A 24,626-nucleotide genomic window follows, 5' to 3' on the forward strand; every position below is an offset into this window, starting at 1 on the left:
GATGAATTTTGACTAACGGAGGAATTTATTTATTAGATGAAAGCAAACCTCAAGAATATTAGATGTAATTTTTCGAACCACAAAAAAAAATTAAGTATAATTACACAAAACCTCAATAAAAGAAAGTGTAGGTAATTATCCCCTGAATAATTGATTGAAAACCTAACAAAAATTCATTCTCCGAAACTAGACTTTTTGACTTTAAAAAAGGTCCCTAAGAAAAAACAACTTTGTGGAGTAAAAAGAATTTTTTCGGACAAAAATTTATGGTTGTGTAATAAGATTCAATTTAAAGAACGAAGTTTTTGGTCGAGAAAAAAATTAAGTGTATATAGGCACAAAGAACATTGGTCCCAAGTGCTCAGCAATATATTGAGAAATATTGGCAAATTTCGTCATTTTATGCCAACTTGCCGTTAGGAACTGGCCATATTTGTATTAACTGGACATCAGTTCAGCTAAAAAAATATCACGTGAAAGATACATTATTGTATTATGGAAGATTATGGAGGAAAAAATTACCATCATATATTTGTTCTCTAACAACTGGATATGATCATGACTTATAATGTCCAGACATCTCTCGCATGAGAGCTCTTTGTTTGTTGGTACACTCATAGAAGAATCCAAACCCGTTGGATCTTTGCTAGCTGCAGCGTTTCTCTCCATATCATTTTTCATCCTATCATCTTTACTTAGTCGCAACAGAATAGAGATCAAAATGATCGAAGATGGATGTTACTTGTTTGGATTCGACCATGTCATTGACAAAAAAAGAGTCTTAGAGGGATGCCCATGGAATTTGGGTAATATTCATTTTAGTCCCTGATGTTTTATTCTAAATTCAAAATAGTTTCTATTTTTTCAACTTTCTTGATCAAATTAGTCCCTCCAACAAATATTTTTTTTCATATTATGCCTATAAAACTTTTTTTTTTTTTAATCTGTTTGCAAGAAAGCATTTAGTCCTTCACTTTTTATTTTTATTGCAGTTTAGTCCCTCATATATAGAGTTGTAAAATAATAAGTATTTTATTTCATTGGACAATTATTCAGATGTTTGTGTACATTTAATTATAAATTTTAGAAACTAATTATTGTTTTAAGAGATATATATGTTAATTGAATAAGTAAAAACTATTTAAAAAATAGAAGAAAATTATTAGAAAATATTGAAAAAATGTGAGAAAAGAGAAAGAGACATTGCAGTTGAAAAGAAAGAAAAATAAAAATCAATAAAATATTTTAGAAAATAGAAATGGCAAAAAGAATTAAAGATAACAAAATGGTAATTCAATTATAAAGAAGTATAGATAATAACTTGATTAATAACACATCAACATACTTGTCGTGAATTATTGAACTTACTGAAATTTTCAAATAAAAGACAAGGGGCTTTATATACCCCATATATATATTCTTCAATAGTTCAACTAACATATTTTTCTTATTTATGATATATTTTTTGGATACTTTTATTTAAATATTTTTGCTCTAATTTTTTATATCAAACTTTCTTTTTCAACTTATTTATTCAAATATGTTTTTGTTTGAAAAAATAAAAAATATTCATTAAATTCACAATAATTATGTTAATATATTATTAATCAAGTTATTATAATTCACAATAAAGAAGAAGGTACCTTACATAAAAAAGAAAAAAAGCCTTGTGTCTATACTTTACAACAAAATGGAGTAGTTGAAAAAAAGCATAAACATTTCTTACAAGTTGCTAGAGCCGTACTGTTTCAATCTAAGCTACTTACAATGTTTTGGACTGAAGCTATATTTACAGCAACTTACATAATAAAGGGCCAGTTAACTATGCTCCAGTTTTGAATTGAAAATCTTATGAAGCTTTACATAAAGGGCCAGTTAACTATGCTCATTTCAAAGTGTTTGGTTGCGTATGTTTTGCAACCAACACATTGTCAAACAAATTAAAATTTGATCCTAGAGCCATTAAATGCATTTTTGTAGGTTATGCACATGGTCACAAGGGATATAAACTGTATAACATAAACAAAAATACAACTGTTATTTCAAGAGATGTAATATTTCATGAGAATACATTTCCTTTCTCAATACATCAAAATAACACTGTAACTAGTCCGGCACCTACTTTTGCAGAAGATATAGACATAGATACCTTTGACTCACAAACTCAAGAAGACATACAAGAAGAATTAAATTCTAATCTTGTTTCTCTTAATGACCAGCGTTCAAACTCTATTACACTTAGAAGATCTACTAGAACAACCACTAGACCTAGTTACTTGCAAGACTTTTCTTGTTCACTTACATTAACTTTTGATCCTCATATGACAGCTTATACTTCCCCTGTATATAGTTGCTTTTTTGGTTTCCCTTAACCGGTTGTAGGAACCAAGAACCTATGAATAGGCCAATCTATAGGAGGAATGGAAGAATGAAATGCAGCATGAAATAGATGCTCTTGAAAGTAACCACACATGGGATATTGTACCTCTTCCTTATAAAAAAAAGGTTATAGGATGTAGATGGGTTTACAAACTGAAGTTAAAGCTAGATGTATCAGTAGAAAGACATAAGGCAAGACTAATGGCCAAAGGTTACAATCAAGTTGTCGGAATAGATTATATAGATAGTTTCTCCCTAATTGCCAAACCAATGACAGTAAGGATCATACTTGCAGTAGCTACAGCACAAAGATGGTACATTCATCAACTTAACATTAATAATGCTTTTCTGCATGGTTTCTTAGAAGAGGAAATATACATGGAACCCCTAAAGGGATATTCAGTACCTGCAGGACAAGTATGCAAGCTTAAAAGGTCAATGTGATCAAGAATTTACAGATAAATTACAAGCTTATGGTTTTTTGCAGTCCAAACATGATCACTGTCTTTTTACAAAGGTAACTCCTTTAGGCTTATTTGCTTTGTTAGTCTATGTGGATAATGTTCTTGTAACAGGACCATCTGAAGAAGTCATTAAGGACATTAAAGCATACTTGGATAAGTTATTTACTATCAAAGATCTAGGATCTGTCAAATATTTCTTGGGCTTGGAGATTACTAGATCAGATAAAGGTCTTGCCATTACACATACAAAGTATATCAAGAATATTATAGCTGATGCAGGTCTTACTAATGCTAAGGCCACCACAACACCTTTGCCAACAGGAATTAAGTTTTCAACATAATTTTTGTACCTCGAGGCTCCTCATAATTGACCTTGGAATTAAGGGTGGGCGTCAGGTTGGGTTCGGATTTTTCGAGTCGGGTACCCAACATGTCAAAAAACAAACCCGAATCCGAGTGAATTAGATACCCGACTAATCGGGTATCGTGGGGAAAAACGAACCTGAACCCAAGTGAATCAAATACCCAACTAATCGGGTACCCGGGTTCGAGTAGTATCAAGTTTCAGAAACATAGAGGGGTCAATTTTTTAAAATGAAAGTCATTCACTAAAATAAATCCATGTAACTAAATGTAACCTATGGAGACAAATACTCAAGGTTTTACATAAATACCCAAAAAAAAGAGATCAATCACATTCATAAATTATCATAGGATCCTGTAAAAATAAAGCCAAGGGCCTCCTAAATCCTAATGGGTATAGACTAGAAGCAACCAGTTCGTATCACTTTTTCATCCTCAACCTGTCAAGTATCAGACATACAAAGTGGAAGAACTATTAGAGAAAGTCAAACTGATTAAAAATGTAGCATTATACAATGAGGTTATACCGTTCTAGTACCTTGTCAAAAATTTACAAGTAGCAGTTAGTACCATTAAATGTCATTAATTATTGAATCAACCCACAACTTAGTCAACTCTATAATAAAATAAAAAAATAGTTAGACAATTCTATAATGCAAGATATCAATGTAGGAGCCCTCTGAACCGTCCACACCACACCAGAAAACTAAGATTGTCCTCGTGCTAGAAAAGAACAAATTCGTGGTAGGGGGATACAAAACTAAACTATCGGTTAGCGTATTTTCAACCTACCTTGTCCTTCACTTGGTTCTAATCAAGAACTCTAGACATGCAGAGAGGAGATGGCTAGGCCTTGAGAGAGGAAAATTCGAATTTCCTTGGTAAAATAGGGCAAAAAATCAGAGAGATGGCTGTAGTTGTTGATTTATGGAAGGAAGACTTAGTCTTCTCAACCTCTAAGGTTACTTCCAACTTAGTAGCAACTCCCCGCACCACATACATTGTACGTCTACATACTTTAGCTCCTCCATGGCCAAAAATCAACACTTCTATTTAAGAATAAATTAACATTTGAACTAGGAAAGGTTAGCATGGGCTAGGGCTTGCATGCATTTGGATCGGGCTCAATTAACTTATCCAACAAATTAAATTGAGCACAACTGCTTAATATGTTGAACTTATTATTTAATCTAATTAAATAAAATATCCAACAGAAGAATCCCAAGTAAATATTTAAAATAATTAAATATTCACAAGCCCAAATACATTTAATTAATTAATGAATTCAATCCGCTTAATTAATTAAGCCCAAAATAATAATTAATTTAATTAATTATTTTTAGCCCAATTCTAATTAATGAATTTAATCCACTAATTAGACAAGCCTATCTACTAACTAACTAATGAATCCAATCCATCAATTAATTAATAAGTTTCTTTAAATTAATCCAATTAATTTAAAAGGCTAAAGACAAACTTCAATTGATTTTAATTAACTGAATTTTGTATCATTCATCTAATGAATAATTTCTCATAAATGATTCAATCATATAAGTTCTCCAAGAATTAATTCAATCTAATCAAATTAATTCTTCTGTTCTCGATATAATTCCAAATTAATCACATCACTTTTCGTAATTTGTATGCGACTCTTTAGGTTCACCATCAGTTAGATTTGGACTCATTATCAATATAATTAATTAAATTTAATTTATTCAATTCTTTATAATTATCCAATAATAAAAAATAGTCACCATGAGTGGCCTTGTAGCAATAGTCCATAGCATTAGAGACTCAGTGATATAGCATGAACATTTAGCATTCGAGTTCCATACTGGTATGGGTCTATTATCAATCGTCTACCGATCTTAGACTAGGGAATGAAATTTGGCATCGATTCCCATCCTTGATTAGGCATTTATGCTTCATACTCAAGATATGTTTACTCTATTGCCGATGTAGGAAATTCTTTCCCACTTGATCAATCGTTATGGCCATAGAAGAGTCTGAGTCATCTCAGAGCGCATACGGGACCTCGCTCTCATATACTAATAGGGGACTAATTATTTCTTGAAATTCACCATCCTCACTACGTACTCCAATTATATTGGACAAGACTTATACGACCATTTCCCACGACATAGTCACTGCTCACCAAATTCAAGATACAGTTTTCGATTGCACGCGACTGCCATGATTCCTTATGTTAGAGAATTAATCTCGTGCAACTGAAATAAGGAATTCCACTCATACCGGCCAAACTTCCAAAATTTTCATATGACGATTTTTGTAAGTCAATTCAGTCGACTACCTTGCTTCAAATATTTCAAATTTTATTTTGTACATATATAATTATATATATAATTTAAAAAATAAAAATAATATAAATGAATAAATAAAAAGCAAAGGAAAAATGATCATCTTCCTCATCTGCGTCCCCGTCTGCTTTCTCGTCGGCGTCTACCTTCGCCTCCACATCCATCTACCCTGTTTTCATCTCCTCCTCCCTCAACCGTCTCGAGGTTGCCTATGGATCTGGGCAACGCCATCACCCTCGCAGACTAGGGCGACGACGATTCACCTCCTTTTGCTTGCGCTAGGCGACAACGACTAGCGTCGTGCTCAATTGGTCGTCGCCCCACAATATATATATGTGTGTGTATTGTTACAATAGGTGACTAGAAAGCTAATTAGATTGGTTTGTTTTGTACTCAATTTACGTTATTTCTTTTCATTTGAAATCTATTGGCCTTATTTTGTTATTTTTACTCCTACGATTGCAACAAAGCCCATAGATCACTAATCAACCAATGAACTAGGTTGTGCATTTGGTGGTAACTATGAAATCAACTTTCAAGGATTGGACTTGAAATGTCCCACATCGAGAGCCTGGAGAATGGACATCGATGATTCTATTGAGACTTCGACTAAGTATGCGTCAGTTGGGCTTCTTTGGGCTAGTTTATTTTTTAGGACGTCTGTCAAACTTTTTCAAGGCTCTACCTAAACTGGACTTATTGAGGATATTTTGAACCCTCTACCAAACTGGGCCTTCTAAAGAACACTATGCGCGTTACTTTTCTTTCTTCTTTTGAAACTATTTGAATATTTTTGGGCCAGGATATCATTCTATCTTTTATTCAATATTTACTCAAAAAAAATTGCATGGCTAAATCATAAAAAAAAATTACAGAATGTAATTAATATCTTTTCCTTCATAAATGTATGATTATAACCAAACATATAAATATTATTCTTTTTATATTTACAGAAGCATCGAACATGCTCAACTGCCAGTTACTATTATCTTAATTTCAAATTAATTACTTTAATTGTGCAAATTGAATAAATATGTTTTTATGAAGCTCATTTGGATCCATTTTCTGGACTTGTTTTCTATCCAATCCATCCATACTGGACCTGACCCGACCCAACTAATTTCTCATGCACACGTGAAATTCTTTTCCGTAAACAGGTCATAAATGGATACCGTTATATATTAATTTTTAAATATTAAAAAATTATATTGTATATATAAATATACATGTACGAATTACTTTAAAAAAATATATTATAAACTACAATATTAGTGGCTATGGCTGAAAATCATGATAATGACTATTATTAATTACGGTAAAATAAAATCGATACAAAAATTAATTTTTTAAATCATGAAAAATTTATTTGCCACGACTAAGAGACATGGTAAAAACATTTGCCATGGCTAAAATGTTTTAGCAATCATCACAACAATCACAATTAAAATCATTGTGCGATTGTGGTCAGTGATTATTTATTATTAATCATAATAATTATCTATAATTAAATATTATAATTTAATTATACTGAATTTACGTCCGAATTTAAGATGAGAGAAAAGAAATGAGTCGACCTCAAAATTAAAAATTACACATAATAAAAGCACACATTTTCTATGGACTTTGTGAATTTATCATTCTACTATTGTCACAATAATCATTACCTATGACCATTAATTGTGACTAAAGTCTCGTCAGCTTCTAGTCAATATATGAACCACACAAAAGTATACAAATATATATTGTATTACTGAAAAACAGTTGCCTCCAATCGCCTTATTTGATTGATAAAATTGACATCTTATAATTTTAAATTTGTGGATTCAAAATTTTATGAATGTGAGTTTGTGTATATTTGTAGTTTATTTTTTTCTTGTTTCGTTTAAACGAATTTATTGATTTAAATTAAAGAAATATTTAGTTAATATTTAAATTTAAATATATTAGATGATGTGACGAATTGCATATTAAAAAATATTAAAGATTTGTCAATACTTATTGCTTACTTTATACGAAAGAGTCATTTTTAGTTGGTTAATTATTGATTCTGTTCCACTTGTTAATCTGTATATTGTACTGGCGATTGTCTTTTAAATCTATTTATGAGTTATGTGGAGGTTCGTGCGTTGCAAGAAAATAATTTGATAGCAACCGAAAAATTAGCGTTGAAGTAATTAATAAATAAATTAATATAAGAATTTACGTACTAATATTTAGTAATGAAAATTTATTTTCTAACGAATTGTCTAGTATATATCAAATAGTGTAGATTAACAATAAAAATTTTACTTGCTAATTTTCTTCGAGTTATTTTTTTGTAGTGTTATGATAGTGTTTGGAGCTGAAGTGGCGTAGAACAAGAGGTGGATATATTTTAGAAATATTTGGATTTACAAAAATTCAAAAGATTATATCTTAGACACGTGGTTTAATAATGAAACTTAAACAGACATAACTTTTCATCTCCTAGGAGTTATGAGGTGATGTACCGATGTATGTATTCGATCTTTCCGAAGATAATCTAATCCCTCACCAATGTTATAGTGCCACAAATTTCCATCCTTGCACCACTATTTGGGCAATTTTTTTTTTTTCTATTTTTCAACATACTTCTATTAGTTTTCATATTTTTTGTAGTTTTCGTTTGACCTCGTATTTCTCAAGGTATGGATAGTACGTATGTCCGGGTATTATTAACACAAGATTGAAGTGTGCAAAAAATTATTACATGATCGAAAAATATGGATAAATTAAAAAGGGTACAGTAGTCTTTGGATTGAATTCTCATGAATGAAATTCTGAAAACTGTTTATTGACAATTTAGGCTTGTAATAAGGGGCACTTAGGATGTTTCTGATTTACAAAGAATAGGTATACTCATTGACCTGGAGAGAACGAAAAGTCATAGTCCTCATTGCTCTTCCATTGTGGTTGCCCCGACCGTCATGGCATCTTCAAGAACGAAGATTACCCTCTTAATCCGTCTCTCTGAATTTTGAATCCAAGAACAGAAAGCTTGTTCTTGAATCGGATCAACGATTTACTCTAAACTTGTGAAGAGAAAATCACGGGATATCTTAAAATTTAAAATCAATGCTTGTTCTTTTGATGTTAAGAAAGATGTATAATCTTCACAGTTTCGAGCTTTGAGTTTGATTTATTGCATTATTTTTACTTGCTCGATTATCTGATTTGATTTATTGTTTGCTATCTGACTTGATTTTTTGATATTAGTCCTTCATGATATGCTTCGCATTTATTTTTTTTATTTTTCAAGATATGATTTAATTGTCAAATCACTATCTTGCACCTGTTTGATTTGAAGGATATGATTTTACTTGTCAAAAACACGATAATTTGACACTTGGCATTATTTGATTGGCCCAAAAAATATGTATTAATATTGATTAGTTAACTATTTACTTTAAGGATTAAATTTGATTTAATTCTCAAAATATAAATAAAAAATAATATTTTAATATATTATTCTTTTTATATGAAATATGGATTACAAATTTAATTTAGGCTAAATAGCATAAAAATCTCCTATGTTTTAAAAGTTCGGCTAAAAATCCCTCTTTATTTTAAAAATAAGCCAAAAACCTCCCTGTGTTTTATTAAACGTAACTCACTTGCCCTTTCCGTTAAATTGAGTTAATCGCGTTAACTTTTTTTTTCTAATGACCATTATGCCCTTTTCATTAATTATATATTATTTTTTATTTTAATAACCGTTGGATCTTTTTTAATTAAATAATAATCGCTAGATTTGATCAATTAATCTCAACTGTTAGACTTAAAAAATAAAAGATCTGGACTCAAACAAATTATTTAACTTATATTGTATAAGTAATTCAAAAATTATTAAATAATTATTATTACATATATAAGAAAAGTAATAAAAAATCCTACTCCATTCCCCGTGCCACCCCCCACCCCAACGCCGTCGCCTAGATTATTAATTAAATATATATTAGTTAGTTAAGAATAATTTTAAATAATTATAATATTATTATACTTAAATTAATTTAAATATATATTTTAGGTAAATAAGAATACTTTTAAATAATTATGATAAATATTGTATTTAAATTAATTTAAATAATATTTTAGATAATTATGAACAATTTTATACAGTTATAATTAATCTATAATTTATAATTAGTATAATTGTTAAATATTTATATTCATAGTAGTCTTTGTAACGTAATTTTTTATTATTTTTTTAATATTTTGATATTGAATATAAATATATTTAAGAATAAAAGAATTTATATATTTAGAAGAGAGAAAATGCAAAAAAAATTCAAAAAAATTTAATTAGTCCACAGTAATTTTAGATATAACATAGGGTATTCTAGTCAATTAAAAAAAAATCAAAATACACAAAAAATCAAGCTCAAATGCATTTCAGGCGCGCTTCCCGCCTTCCATTAATTTAACGAAAGGAGGGTTTTTTGCTAAATTTATTAACATAGCATTGAATTGATTATATTTATTCCACTCTTGTTATCCTCTTATCCATTTACTTAACTTAAATATTTATTACCCAATGTTGATTTAATCTCAATTTATTATTACGAGTTTTAAAAATTATCAATACGATCAGAGATCAAATATTTAGAGGAATAATGACTTTGATTAAGACAGCACAAACACGAACTCAAATCAAGTGGCAGGGTTTCTTCGTCGATCCACATATATATTATCAATCATGGGGTTCTAATTTTTTTTTTTTAACAATATGAATCTATAGTGCCAAAAATTAATACATAAATGTAAAATTTTGGAGGTTGATTTTTTTAAGTGAAAGTAATGAATTATTATTTTTTATTAAATAAATTGATTATAATTATTAATATTATATGTTTATATTTAGCAACTATCGAAAATCATATAATGATATACTAATTATTAATATTAAATAATTATATTTAATCAAATCATACTATTAAATTAGATTAATAATCCTCTGAATCCGCAATCTTACGCCAATTAAACTAAGTTTCATCGATGCTTTGCAGGTTTTTAATTTGTTGCAAATAAATTAGACTAAAATAATATGAAAAAAAAAAAACCATGATTCGGTAAGAAGATTAAGAGTTGAGTCTTTCAGGTGAGTAAGAGGCTGCTAGGCGATGATTTTTGGGACCTTAAAATTAGTGAAAATTGTATACAAATAAAATAAAAAATGAAGACCTTGCAAGATATCTTTTATTACCTACATTGATAGAAGAATCACAAAAAAAAATTGATACATACTTAATTGTTAATTGTAGACGAATCGTACATGAATGAACATTGTGTACAACTTTAATATATGTGGATATATAATTATTTGCAATATGAAAATTTACTTTTACCAAATATATCAATTATTAACTTTATTTATTTATTTATTTGCCATATTAGAATAATTAAATTTTATAAATAAAATATTATGATGAAATTATTTTCGACTCTTTCAGGAAGTTCGATCGGTCCGATCGAGAATCGGTAGGTTCGACTAGTCCAACCAGGAATCGGTCATGCGTTCGGCTTAGGTCATAATTCCAATTAATTCTGTTCGAATTGATCAAAACTAGTCCGTTCAAAACTAGTCAAAACCTGCTGATAGATTTTTATTTTTATTTTAAAAAAAAGTTGAAAATTGACAAAAAGGTGGGAAAACAAAACGAAAATAGGGTTTACCCACAAATCAATTGCAATTTTCTCAGCTATCTCAAATCCTCTCAACCTCCAACCTTAGACTAAAATCAAATTCAACTTCTTCCCAAATCTCAAAAAGTAACGCCTTTTCTCCCTTGTTTTTCTTTCCAAATGTATGCAATGAAAATGATTGGGATTGAGCTGATTAGTATTTTATAAAATTGTAGTAGATTTGACTACTTTTATTTAATTATTTGTCTATTTAATCAAGATTTATGATGAGCGTATGTACTCATTAGTTGAATTGAATGTATATTTACTTTAAGTCTATTTTTATTTTTTTCATCTATTTACTTAAATAATTGATATATAACGTATATATACACATATTTATAAACTTCATAGGCTCCCTGTGAGCATTGTAATAGATAGAGATAAGGTGTTTACTAGCAAGTTTTAGAAGGAATTTTTTTAATTTATCTGAAGTTTCAGTGGATATGTCATCAGCATACCACCCCCAGAGTGATGGTCAGACTGAAAGGGTTCAATCAATGCTTAGAAAACTACTTAAGATGCATGTGCCTCTAGAAACCAAAGAAGTGGGCACAATAGCTAACTCTTGTTGAATTTTGGTTTAACACCAACTTTCATACAAGATTGAAAGCCACACCATTTGAAGCTCCATATGGATATCCTCCTCAACAGCTATCTATTCGGCCTTATTTGCAAAACCACCACTTGATGTGGAGGAATTAATGCAAGAAAGAATTGAAGTGTTGCGACTATTAAAGGACAACCTCCATCAAGCACAACAAAGGATGAAGGTTTATGCTGATAGAAAGAGAACTGAGAGGAAGTTTGAAGTTGGAGATGAAGTTTTCTTGAAGTTACAACCTTACAGACAAACCTCAGTTACACTTAGTAGGTAGTTGAAATTGTCTGCTAAGTATTTTGGGCCATACAGAATCATTGAAAAGGTTGGTAAAGTTGCCTACAGACTGGAATTACCCCCAGGCTCCAGAATTCATCCAGTGTTCCATGTATCTCTGCTGAAAAAGAAGATAGGTTCCAAATATTTTCCCTCAGTCGACTTACTTGAGATGAAAGGTGAGATTTTTAAAGTGTATTCTGCAGCCATTTTAGCTCGAAGGTTAATACCTGGCAACAACATTGGAGTCCCTCAAGTCTTGATTCAATGGTCTCACTCAGCGCCTGAGCAAGCTATGTGGGAAGATTACTGGGCAATGGCAGTAAAGTTTCCTGGCAACAATCCAAAAAAGGAAGGAGGAATGTTGCTTTTGCAAGCCAAAACGCGACTTTAAAAGGGAGCCGTTAGATGGATGAGGAGAATCTGGACCGTGCGATCATAGGCGCGCCTAAAATTGGGGGCGAATTAAAATCCTTAAACGTAGACGGCGTCGTTTTGGAGAATTAGGGGTCGAACACTTGGGAGAAAGAATTGGGGATTTAAGTTCAATTAGGCAGTCTCACACTAGCTCATCAGACGACATGTGTACGAATAGAGCGTGCATGAGTAAGGATACAGAGGAGTTGCCATTTTGGGAATGTCCTTGTGGTGCCATTAGACTACCAACTCGAGCTGGAGGAAAGACAACAAACGAGCACTTTTCTGGAGCTATTTTAATTTCAACTTTATTTATTTCTTGTCTTTTTGTCTGATTTTTCATTGTAAAAGCAAGGGATGTTGTTGGACAAGACCATTATGAATTAATATCAACTTTATCTCTTTTCTCATATCTCTGTTTCTCTCCAGTCACACCTCCTTTCTCTTCCTTAGTTATCTCTGCAAATTTTAGTCTTTGTTCATGTCAAATATTAAGAAAAAGAAAAGAAAGGGTGAAGGGTGGAAACCGTCGACGACCTCCTCATTGACGGCGGGCTGCAATCGACGCCACAATAGCGGCGGCAGACGCGACGGGCACAGGTGCGGCGCCGGCGCATAGTGCGAGGGAGTGTGGATTTCTTCTTCCCTTTTTTCTGTCATATCAAAAAAAAATTCAGACCTCCTCGTCGCCGACGGCGGCCACGACTGGTAGAGCGATGGATGATAGCGTGGTTGGGGGGGGGTTCTTCTTTCCTCTATGCTATGCAAGGGTTGAGGCAATTTCTGCCTTTGCATTCTTTGTTCAAAATTGGGTCATATGGATTCGGGTCAGGTTAAACCCGAATCCAGATTGCCTGACCTGATTTGACAATCGATAATTAACTATTGACCATTGACCGGTCAACGGTCAATTATATCAAAAAACAAAATTCTTGAATCAATTTTGCGGTGCAATTATTAAATTCAAATTTTTGAACGATTATATATATATATATATATATGAATTAATTGAAACAACATATCACCAAAGTGACCTCTCTTGTTGAAATTAATTCATTCTAAAATATAAAAGAAAGTGTGTGCGTAAATTTTGTTCATGTTAATCGGTCCAAAGGAAGGTTTTGTTGTTTAACATGTTATTATCATTGGTGTTTAATCGTTGGAGTATGCGATATCTTGAGAGTTCTTGTATCATTATTTTGAATTTATAAAAAGACCATTCCAAAAGCAGTTAGAGGCACAATGTCTGAGACATTGACTAAAACTAAAGATTTTTTTACAGATATTGAAAAGAGGTTTGTCGTGAATGAGAAAGCTGAAATTGGTACACTCTTGACAAACCTAACTTCAAAAAGGTACGGCTACAAGTTTAACAGTCCCACAACTAAATTGATTATCGAGTCAGAGAATGCTTGGCTCTTTGAGGATGTAGGGTTTGTGGGGGGAGACAAGGCTAAGGACATAGTCTTTGAAGAGAAATATGTTAATATTGCCACGAGTACCATTGATATTGTTAAGGATTTTGTTCCTAACAGTATTAATGGTGCAATTGATCAAGACAATATCATATAATTCCCCCACTTATGAAACTGATTTAGAAGAACAAACTCCAACACCTCCAGAACCTTTGCTACTAAGAAAATCCACTAGAGAGAGGAGAAGTGCATTGCCGGATAATTACATTTTATTTCTCTAAGAACATGAAGTTGACATTAGAATGATAGAAGATGATCCTATCAACTTTCATCAAGCGATGGAATGTTCTAACTCCCAAAAGTGGAATGATGCCATGAATGAAGAGATTAAGTCCATAAAAGACAATGACGTTTGGGAACTTGTCTAGTTGGCAGAAGGTATGAAGCTCATTGGTTGCAAATGGATATTTAAAACCAAAAGGGACTCGAATGGCAATGTGGAGAGGTATAAAGTACATCTTGTTGCAAGGGCTATACACAAAGGTACGGATAACAGTGAAAAAAGAAAGAAAGAATATAGAGTGGAAAATTGTCTAAATAGCATATTCAGACAAACTCTATGATTGTGTATCCGCTTATTAAAGGATTGGCACCCAAATATGTTTTATGAGCACATTGCTCGTATGCGTGTCATATCACTTCAAGATGCTTAAGTTCATAATATACAGTTTATGTGGGAGTTTGTGATTTTTAAATGCTCAAGTTAAAAGAAAAATTTTGTCATTCAGTTTATGGTTATTAAAGGTCATCTTCTGCAAAAATGGGCCTTATAATTTTATTTTTTGGCTCTAATTCTATTGTGATTTCATCTCACTAAAGTTTAAAAAGGACCAGGTGGAAACAGGCGTGTTTTAGATCACACTGCACGAAATTTTCATGCTATTAATCCACATCATGATCCATGTCATTCAGTTGTATCAATGGTACGACCATTGATGGGTCGAGTTACGCTAGATGTAACAAAGGCCGCTTTGATCCCCTTTCTGATATGAATGATGGACCGAATTGGTTTATATATACATTAAGGAATGACAGCAACGTTGAGCTCAAAATAATACATGATTATAAAGCTTGTACATATAGCCCATGTGGGAGATTGTTGGATATATTAGCCCAATAATTGTTGGATCCTTAATCCAATGTTCGACTTATATGTAAAATAATTATATATTATAGACTGTTGAAATTTAGACCGATAAAGTGATCAAATAAGATTTTAGTAATTTGGGTCTTAATGTATCTGATAGGATGTGGATTTTTAATATGTAGAGATTAATGGTAATTCAATTTTAGTGATGGATTCAAACTGAAATACCAACTATTATATATACGTGTGTCATGGTTCCAGATCACACGGAATATTTCAACATATTTTCTAATATCCCATTATCAGAGAGAAAAGAAACTAAGGAAACTTTGTGAAAACGTGTTGATCTGAAAGGTTATTGACACGATTTCATTGAGTTCCTTACTACTATAAATTTTGATACGCTTCAACATTTATTATTTATAGTATTTTTTAATAATTCAACATAATCGATTTTGAAATTGATGTTGATTGTTTATCACAACGAAGTATATATTTTAAATCCAACACCGTCCACAAAGTGATTACGTTGTTTTATTTAATTAGATTAGTAAATCTCGTACGATGGCGATAATATACAATTTTAAATAATATGAGGTATTATGAGTTGCGTGTCAACCACAAAATTCAGTGCAGGTGGAGGGGCATTTTAAATAATAATGATAATACTTCTGCCAGTGCCCAATTTAAATTATTATTGACTCACATGTCTGTACCATGTTTTCCAGATTTGTTTGGAAAAAAAGTACTTTTTTAAATTAATTTGTCAGAAAATTCATATTTCTTTTTATTTGTTGAGATTTTAATATAAAATCTTGTGGCTCTGTTTGTTTTCTATTTCTTTTTTTTTGTATATTTTAAATATTTATTTGTGTTTCTACGTAACATATAATTACTATGTTTTATTTATTTTTATTTATCTTAAAGTAATATATAGAATAAATAATTCAGTATGTTTTAATTTGTATTTAATTCATACGTTAATATAAATACAAACACAAATAAATATATATGGTATAACTCGAAAATATACTTTTATAAGACATAAAAAATCTTGAAATATTTAAAAAGTATTTTATAAAATTTTGAATTGACGATTTTATATAAACTCCCAGATAAATATTACGATTTTATAAACATTTTCAAGAAAGTTAAAGGAGCTCGTAATTTATTTTCATAATATCATCATATTTCTTGGATTCTGAACATATCAACTATGAAATTATTATTATTACAATTACTTATAAATGTTATATTTTTTAAAAAATTTATCATTTCATAAATCTAAAGCATAACTTTTTTGGGGAAATAAATCAAATTAGTAAGATCCAAAAATAAACAAAAACCTTTTCAAGTAAGTTTACCAAACCACCCTATGAATCTCGTGCAATGAAATGACTTTCTAGAACAGCTTGGGAAAGTGGGAGCTGGCTTTGGGCGATAGATAGATATCAGCTGCATCTGCTGCAAGGCCACTTGTTCTCTGCTTTTGTTTTTTTTTTTTTTTTTAATTTTGTTTATCTCGGGTCTCTTTCTCTTGGAGGAATCAGGAAGGATCATTCTTCCACCTAAGTATATACACATCTTTCTCTGTTTTTTCACCCACACACGTTTTCTTGAAAATCACACGTATTTCTCTGCAATCTTTTCATCTTCCTTGCCCAAGAAAATAACTGAAGGTAACTGAATCTTGTTGTCTTTTGATTCATCCATGGTTCGAATTGAGGTGCTGCTTTTTTTTCTGCCTGTTGATGATGGAAGATGAAATATGTTTTATTCCGTTTCTTTCGTTTTCTTGATTTGATTATGCTTTTCGGGTGTTTATTTTTTGTGGGCTGTGAATATTGTTTCATTGTGTTGATTTTTCTTCGTTTTCTCTACCACTTTGATTGAAGAAGGCAATTTTGTTTTTTGCTGGAACCTGAAATCGCCTATGATGCCTGTTGCTGTTTGTGGATATGAGTATAATGGCAATGCAGAATCCAGGCATTTGATCATGTTTGCCGACTAGATTTTTGGGTTTAGGGGAGGGAAAAGAGTTGGGAAAAAGAAATATAAGCATAAGAAATGAGGGTCTAGCTGTTGTTTTAACCAGTTATCTTCAGCTGAATCTTGATTTTCGATTGTGTGATAGCTTCAATACTGACCAGTTTTTTAACATAACTGAGTTTCAGTTTTAAGGATCCTTTGGGTGTATAATTAAAAGCTCGGATACACGGAATGCACAAATCCAATCTAATCTTCTGTTAATCTTTGAGTTTTAGTGATTACAGTTGATAGGAGTTGTAATACCGAATATTTTATTTGATCTCTATGTTTGTTAGTCGCTTTTGACACCTTTGCTTGGTTGTTCTTTTAGCGTGAAGTTAAGCTGGCCATAAACCCAGTTTTATGCAAAATCTACGGTTCCGGACTAGAGTCTGGATAAGTTGATCACAATATTGCTGAATAAAGACAGTTCGGAGTTCTGTTGCATTTTCTTTTATCCTTTATGTTATTGCTTATAGCTTTTATAATTAATGCGGGTTATCTTTAGGTCTCACACCGGTGCCGTCTGTATGTATTAGATGTATGTAAATACATTGATCATGTTATGTAAAGAAGTTGATATTACAATAATTTAGCCTGAGAACAATCTATTTGTGTTATAGTATTTGTTATTTTGACTAAAGTATAACTTGGTGATGAATGTTGCTGGAATGATGAGCTCTAGATTTACAGTGATCTGCATGTTTGCCTGTACTGTATGTGTATTAATCTTGTTTTTCTTGTATCGCGGTTAGGCCTCATCTTTCATCTGGTGAATTGACTTCTTCATAGTTGTTGGGTACCGCTCCAAGCAGTCTGCTGAGGTTTATCTAGTAGCAGAACTTTTCAGCATTTTCTTTACTGGTCTCCAAAGACAAACCAGGGAATGCTGAAAAATGTTCTTGAATTTGGATTCTTACTCTAAGGTTAACCAGGTCTTGGCCTTAGCTGAGTTGCCTTTCTCTATCCTGGATGGGAGAGGAGATATTGGCTGTAACTCATGCACATATTATTTGATATCGAGTAGTTGGTCGTCGACCTGTAAAATGTGTGTTATGATAACACTTATCTTGCCTGAGGACGGTTGAGCCACATCCAATTCTCAATGCTCCTTTGTTCATTATCATAGGTTAACAGAGAGAGACTAGTTTTGTTATATGGTGTGTTGTACTTTGGATATGGATAATAACGGTGTTATATTGATGCAAAGATACGAGTTAGGGAGGTTATTAGGCCAAGGCACGTTTGCAAAAGTTTATTATGCTAGGAGTCTCCAAACTGGGCAGAGTGTGGCTATTAAAGTAATAGACAAGGAGAAGATTACGAAGGTCGGGATCATAAATCAAATTAAACGGGAAATATCAGTGATGAGACTTGTCAGACATCCTTATATCATTCATCTTTATGAAGTCATGGCCACCAAAACCAAGATATATTTTGTGATGGAATATGCTAAAGGAGGTGAACTTTTCAATAAGGTGGCTAAAGGCAAGTTAAAGGAAGACATTGCACGACAATATTTTCACCAATTGATAACTGCTGTTGATTTCTGCCATAGCAGGGGTGTGTACCATCGGGATTTAAAACCTGAGAATATATTGTTAGACGAGAATGAAAATCTCAAAGTTTCTGATTTTGGTTTGAGTGCTCTTGCTGAATCCAAACGCCAAGACGGGCTCCTTCACACCACCTGTGGGACTCCTGCTTATGTTGCCCCAGAAGTAATTAACAGGAAAGGCTATGATGGAGCCAAAGCTGATATTTGGTCGTGTGGGGTGATTCTCTTTGTTTTGTTGGCCGGCTATCTTCCGTTCCACGATTCCAATTTGATGGAGATGTATAGAAAGATTGGGAAAGCAGAATATAAATGCCCGCGTTGGTTTTCACCCGAAGTACGCAGGCTACTCTCAAGAATGCTGGACCCCAACCCAACTAGTAGAATCTCGACTGCAGGAATTAAGGAAAGCTCCTGGTACAAACGGGGATTAAGCACCAAAGCAAAAACAGATGATCCCGAAAGCAGTAGAGTTCATTCATCAGAGACTGAAGCAGCTTCTAGCCGGCAGGAAAATGGCAGTACATCAGCAGAGGGCAATCAAGACATGACAAGGCTTCCAGATTTGAATGCATTTGATCTCATTTCCTTGTCGGATGGATTTGACCTATCAAGATTGTTTGAGGGTCCTTCTCCAAAGAAGGAATATAGATTCATTTCCTGGAAACCTGCATCGACCATCATCTCTAAGCTGGAAGAAGTTGCCAAGCGCATGAAGCTCAAGATCAACAAAAGGGACGGAGGTCTATTCAAGTTTGAAGGATTGAAGGAGGGTCGGAAGGGAGTTTTGTCCATCGATGCCGAGATTTTTGTGCTCACTCCGGCCCTTCATTTGGTCGAGATGAAGAAAACAAGTGGAGATACGTTGGAATACCAGAAGATATTAGACGAGGGTATAAGACCTGGCCTTCAAGAAATTGTTTGGGCTTCGCATGGTGATCCAACTCCTCAGCAGAGTAACCAGCAGCTCGAGCAACAAGACGAGCCTCCCCAGCCACCGCCATTACAGGACCAGCAACCACAACAATTAAAGCAACTGCAAGATCCATTACAGCAGCAACTGCTGCTGCTGCAGGAAAAACTACCTTAACTTCCAGACAATCCAGAGGTCATAGTTTACTAGGTGTTTATATAGATTTTAGTGAAGTTTTTAGGCACAACCCATTCACATGATTGACTTGCTTCCTTGTTTCGAGACCATGAGAGTGTGTGTAACTAAAATTTTGATGGTAAAGTACAGGGTGTTTGCTCGTGCTGCTGTGTGTCCTTTCTTTACTGTTATTTCATGCCTTTACACTGTTGGGGGCATATAAACGTATGTTACCATGATACTTTGTTTCGCATGGATTATGAACTAGTCAAGTGAATATCTCATAATTTATAATCAAAGAATTCAAGTGCATATCTTGGATATTCTTGTTTGGTAAGTTGTTCGTGTCGAATTTCAGAGTGCATTTAGCAAACTCGAAGGCAATTCTCCCATCTAATGGGCACGGGGCATGACATTCATAGATGGCGAGAGGTGATGTAGGCCAAGTGGATTCAAGAATACCTGGAATTTCCAAATATCCTATCCAAGAGTTGCATCAAAGACCAACCTCGTTCTCATGATGGGAGCATTCTTCGTGTCAAATACTCATTGAACATTGTACCAGACACGACATATTTTCGACATTGTACCTAACATGTCATGTGGTTTGTGCATAATTAAATAAATATGACCATCATAACATTTTAATGGTATTTTTTATATATTACATTGAGGCATCATACATGTTTCAAGTCTAGTGAATTATCTTCAGTGTGCTTTTAGAAAGCACAAATAATAAAAGTTAACAAAAAATTAAATATTTTAAAACCAACTTGAAAATTAGTAGGTAATACCCAACAATTTCTTTTTCTCATTGTATTTTTTATGGTGACTTTTTTTTTTTTTTGGCTTATTTTTTGCATTGGTAACTCTACAAAAATAAGAGTATTATTTTTTACCTAGCACCTAATCATTGTATAATCATTATCTAAAGTTTACCTAGTTACACCATCTTCTTTCACATGAATTATTAAAAACTTACTTCCCGATATACATTCTTCAAATATTTCAGCTCAGCCTTTATGAATGTTGATCTGGTTTGAGTCTGAGTTCGTGGATAATGTGTTGGATTGATATGGAGATGGGTCCGCTATCAGGGATGAGGTCCGCAATAGATCATTTGGTCAAGTATACATAGGTTTAACACAGGTTAGGCTAGTCGGATAGCTGACTAAGACATTACGATGCTTAAAATTAGTGTTCGTTTTGGTGAATAATATTTCTCAGGTGAATTCATATTTATACACCTCGGTGCATTATGCACAGGTGGAAAACTAATAGTGGTGATAAAGTGAGACATCTCAAAAATCATTACAACAATGATATGTTGAAGACAACTAAACAAACATGGGAGAGTTGGTCAAGTCAATTATCTCAGGATAAACAGCTGGCCTTCTCTTCTTGCTGCCTGTATTTACTCTGTAGCATGGTGAAGGTGTAAATATATCTATTACCTCAACTTTACGACGAATACTAGGACCCTCAACTGAAAATGGTTCTTTGTCTGAGCTCGAGGTGGCTGTCAACTGTTTCTGATGTGCCATGTCCAGACTTTTCTGCCCGTCCTCAATGTAACTGACAGTATCCCAGGAGGCCTCGGTTGAAAATGGTTCTTTGTCTGAAAGGAAGGTGGCTATAGACAGCTTATCAGGTGACACGTAGGCACATTTTTGCCCTGCTTCAGTATAACCGGCAATATCACATGAGTCGGTGACAAATGAAGATGATGCTCCAAAAGAGTAGTCATTATCAAGGACCAAAAAGGTCTGCCTCTGATCTTGCTCTCTTTCCTCCGAACATTCATTTAATTCACAACTGCTATTATCCTTCTGATTCATTTCTATGTGCATGTTTTCTTCAAAACTACAATGGTTGCTCGGAGAATCATGCACTGTTCTTGTTGATTCTTCCGATGTTGATGGCTCGAAACTACCACTCACTTCAAACTCTTCATCAGCCTCGATTTCATCATTCAAGCACGCATTCCAGTTATAACAGGGCAACTCATCCATCGAACGAACTTGGGTCCGTTGTTGCTCAGGCAAGGTAGGGCAACCAGAGATATAAATTTGGTATTTAGTTGAGAAGAAATTCATGGTGAGGTTCAAACTGAAAACCATAAAACAAAGAAAGAAAGAAAATCGTGAATATATGAAAGCACAATCCACAGTTAGAATCAATCAACCAAGGATTTCACGTTGTGCATGGAGAACAGAATTTAATATACCTCTGCCAGGCAGGAAGAGTGAGCATTGTGTATGCTAATTTAATTTTGTTAGCAAGTCCAGAGATGGATTTGAAACTTGCAGCTGCCACTCTTACTGCAAGGGATTTTACAGGGTGTTGCCAAGCCCACTCGAACTGCAAGTTGCAAATCAAACAATTGTAACATCACTCAAATTGCTTATCTACATACAGCGAAAACAGAAAGCTTTATACCAATTTGACCACATTTAACTCGCATATGCTTTTGAATACACATAAAGACTTACTGGTAGGTGAAGATTATAATTCACTAGCACTGTTGGCACACCCGATGTATAATTTCACAATATATTATTAAAAGTACTTTTTGAACTTTGAGTATAACTTAAGTATCTTGCAATATATTTATTATATTATGATAAATGAAAAGACAAATAATATAAAGATAATATAATTTTTAGAAAAAATAAATAAAACAGATAAAAACTTAATTTTAATAATAAAATTATGTGATGCCACATTTATATTCATAGATTTGAAGTTACGGATTTTCAAATCCCTAGCAACAAATCCTTGAATTTGTTTCAAAGGATTTTGAATCCTTCAACTCTATTTTGGATTATGTTTTTGTTGAATATTGACACATCTCAAATTCTTCTAATTCTTCCCATATATTCAACTTCATCAATTCAAATGTAGTTTGAGAGCAAAGAAGAAAACATTAAGTAACACGGATGCGGAGAGAAGAAATAAGAATGGAAAAACTATATAGATATTATTTCTTTAGATAGGGGTAATAATTTCTTTATACATAGTATAAGGATAGATGCCGTGAAAAGTAACAATATTTATGACTAAAAAATGAGGTTATGGACTCAACAGACATATCGCAAAAACCAAGATCGAGCAAATATGTAGAAATGAAAACACAAGTAATCCAGTACAACGGATAATTACACTGAAGCTTCCTGGAATTAAGACATATTACAAAGAAACACTTAAAAACGAGATGAACATTGGAAATCTGTGAAATAAAGCATGACAGGAAGGAGTCTTTTGTAATTTCCCAACCTTACCAAGTGTATGCAATTATCCCTAATTGTGAACATACATTGTGCTAAAACTTCAGACAGAAAAAGTATCTTGCTGCCAATTCCACCACCTTTAAATGGATATAAACATGTGATAACAAACATGACTTTCAGATAAAATGCCAGAAGAAAGTGCGAGATCAAGATTAAGCAAATGCAAACAAGATCAAAACTCTCAAACGATAACCACATTGGTAAGACAAAAGATCTTCAGCTCAAGGAAAGATAAAAAAAGCATCAGTCTTCAGGACAAGATTTACCCACATTTCTTACACAAGCATGAAATAATAAGTTAAAATAATACTTCCGGTGAATTCACAAACATGGGCAGCTCACATAAGTACCTGAAGAGCGGCAACGTTTGTTGGGAAGCCATAGATGCACAACACCATTTCCCAGGGACGCTTGCGCTTCGTCCGCCACGCCCCGCTCCCAATTTCGCCATTGTGCTGCCTTATTCTCCGCCGAGGGTTCACCGTAAATCTTCAAAAATAAATAAACAAAAGCAAATATGAAATACGTATTACAACTCCTACGAAATTATCAAAGGAAACAATAGTAGATAAGATTAATTGTTAACGAATTTACTAATCCTATTAATCAACATCCGACAATGATGATCGAGGAAATTTGTACAAAAATCCAATCTTACCCGATGTAGGTTTGCCCTTTGAATCTGGGAGAGAGTGAAGTCAGCAGATAGCATGCAAAAAACCCCTCCCCTTTCCTTTCTTCTGCCTCTCCACCAATTTGGCAATTTTCATGCGTTGAAATTAGGGTTTTTTGGGTCTGTTTTCTCCCTTTCCTCCTCCCCATCTCTCTCTCTCTCTCTCTCTCTCTCTCAAACTGCAGCAGAAATTCGACCGTTGAAATTCGTAGTTTTCTTCCTTTCTCCATTTCCCGTTCTGTAGTTCTGAGTGGGCCAAGTTTGAGACTTGGGCTTTAAAGGGGAGAGCATTTGGACTGCATGAAAAATCACAGGCCCACTTATGAAAGAGTGTATTCTGTGTGGGTATAAGGTGGTTGATGGATCGGATTCGTGCGTAATTACGTGATAAGGTGTTCAATTCAGTTAACCGAATCGAATCGAAGTGAAAGTTTAATTAATTATATTTTTAATACGCTATTTTCGAAATCTAAATGTTTGATTTGGTTCGACAAAACTCAAACTTATTTCGATTCAATTTTATACTGAATTAATTGAAAATCATAACAAAAAATATAGATAATGTGAATTTATTTATTATTGTTATAAACTTAGAGAAATTCTAAGTTTATTGGCCTATCACTCTTAATAGAATATAAAGTAAAATAATATATGTATTCTCCAACAAACTTTCTTATTCTCTCCAAAAACTATTTACAAATGAAATACATGGTGGTATTTATAGACCACCAAAAATGTGGTTACAAAATACACCATAAATCATTATAATTACAAATCATAATGGGGGATACAAAAGGGTATAACATAATGGGTATTAAAAAAAGGATATGAAGAGGTGTATGCATTCATATATACATATTATATATAATAATTATTAAATTATTAATAATTATAATAATTAAGTATGTAT

General features: G+C 32.9%; 2 protein-coding genes across 3 annotated transcripts; one reads left to right on the forward strand and one right to left on the reverse strand.

The window, feature by feature from the left end:
- Window positions 1-16,492: 16,492 nt before the first annotated feature.
- LOC105163908 (CBL-interacting protein kinase 18) lies at window positions 16,493-19,918 on the forward strand. Of its 2 annotated transcripts, none has more exons than XM_011082435.3 (2): window positions 16,493-16,759; window positions 17,440-19,918. In XM_011082435.3, the coding sequence occupies exon 2, from the start codon at window positions 18,266-18,268 to the stop codon at window positions 19,751-19,753; it is 1,488 nt and encodes a 495-aa protein (XP_011080737.1). In that variant the 5' UTR covers window positions 16,493-16,759; window positions 17,440-18,265; the 3' UTR covers window positions 19,754-19,918. The 2 variants fall into 2 exon arrangements, with proteins under 2 accessions (XP_011080737.1, XP_011080736.1); XM_011082434.3 differs by having other exon boundaries at window positions 17,864-19,918.
- A 991-nt stretch (window positions 19,919-20,909) lies between these two features.
- Window positions 20,910-23,931, reverse strand: LOC105163907 (Excinuclease ABC, C subunit, N-terminal). The gene is made up of 4 exons (XM_011082433.3): window positions 23,702-23,931; window positions 23,394-23,532; window positions 21,981-22,114; window positions 20,910-21,862 (listed from the first exon to the last, which is right to left on the reverse strand). The coding sequence occupies exons 1-4, from the start codon at window positions 23,863-23,865 to the stop codon at window positions 21,091-21,093; spliced, it is 1,209 nt and encodes a 402-aa protein (XP_011080735.1). The 5' UTR covers window positions 23,866-23,931; the 3' UTR covers window positions 20,910-21,090.
- Between the last annotated feature and the right edge of the window lie 695 nt (window positions 23,932-24,626).

Source organism: Sesamum indicum, linkage group LG6 (assembly GCF_026168435.1).
Source record: "Sesamum indicum cultivar Baizhima isolate 11 linkage group LG6, ASM2616843v1, whole genome shotgun sequence".
Lineage (NCBI taxonomy): Eukaryota > Viridiplantae > Streptophyta > Magnoliopsida > Lamiales > Pedaliaceae > Sesamum > Sesamum indicum.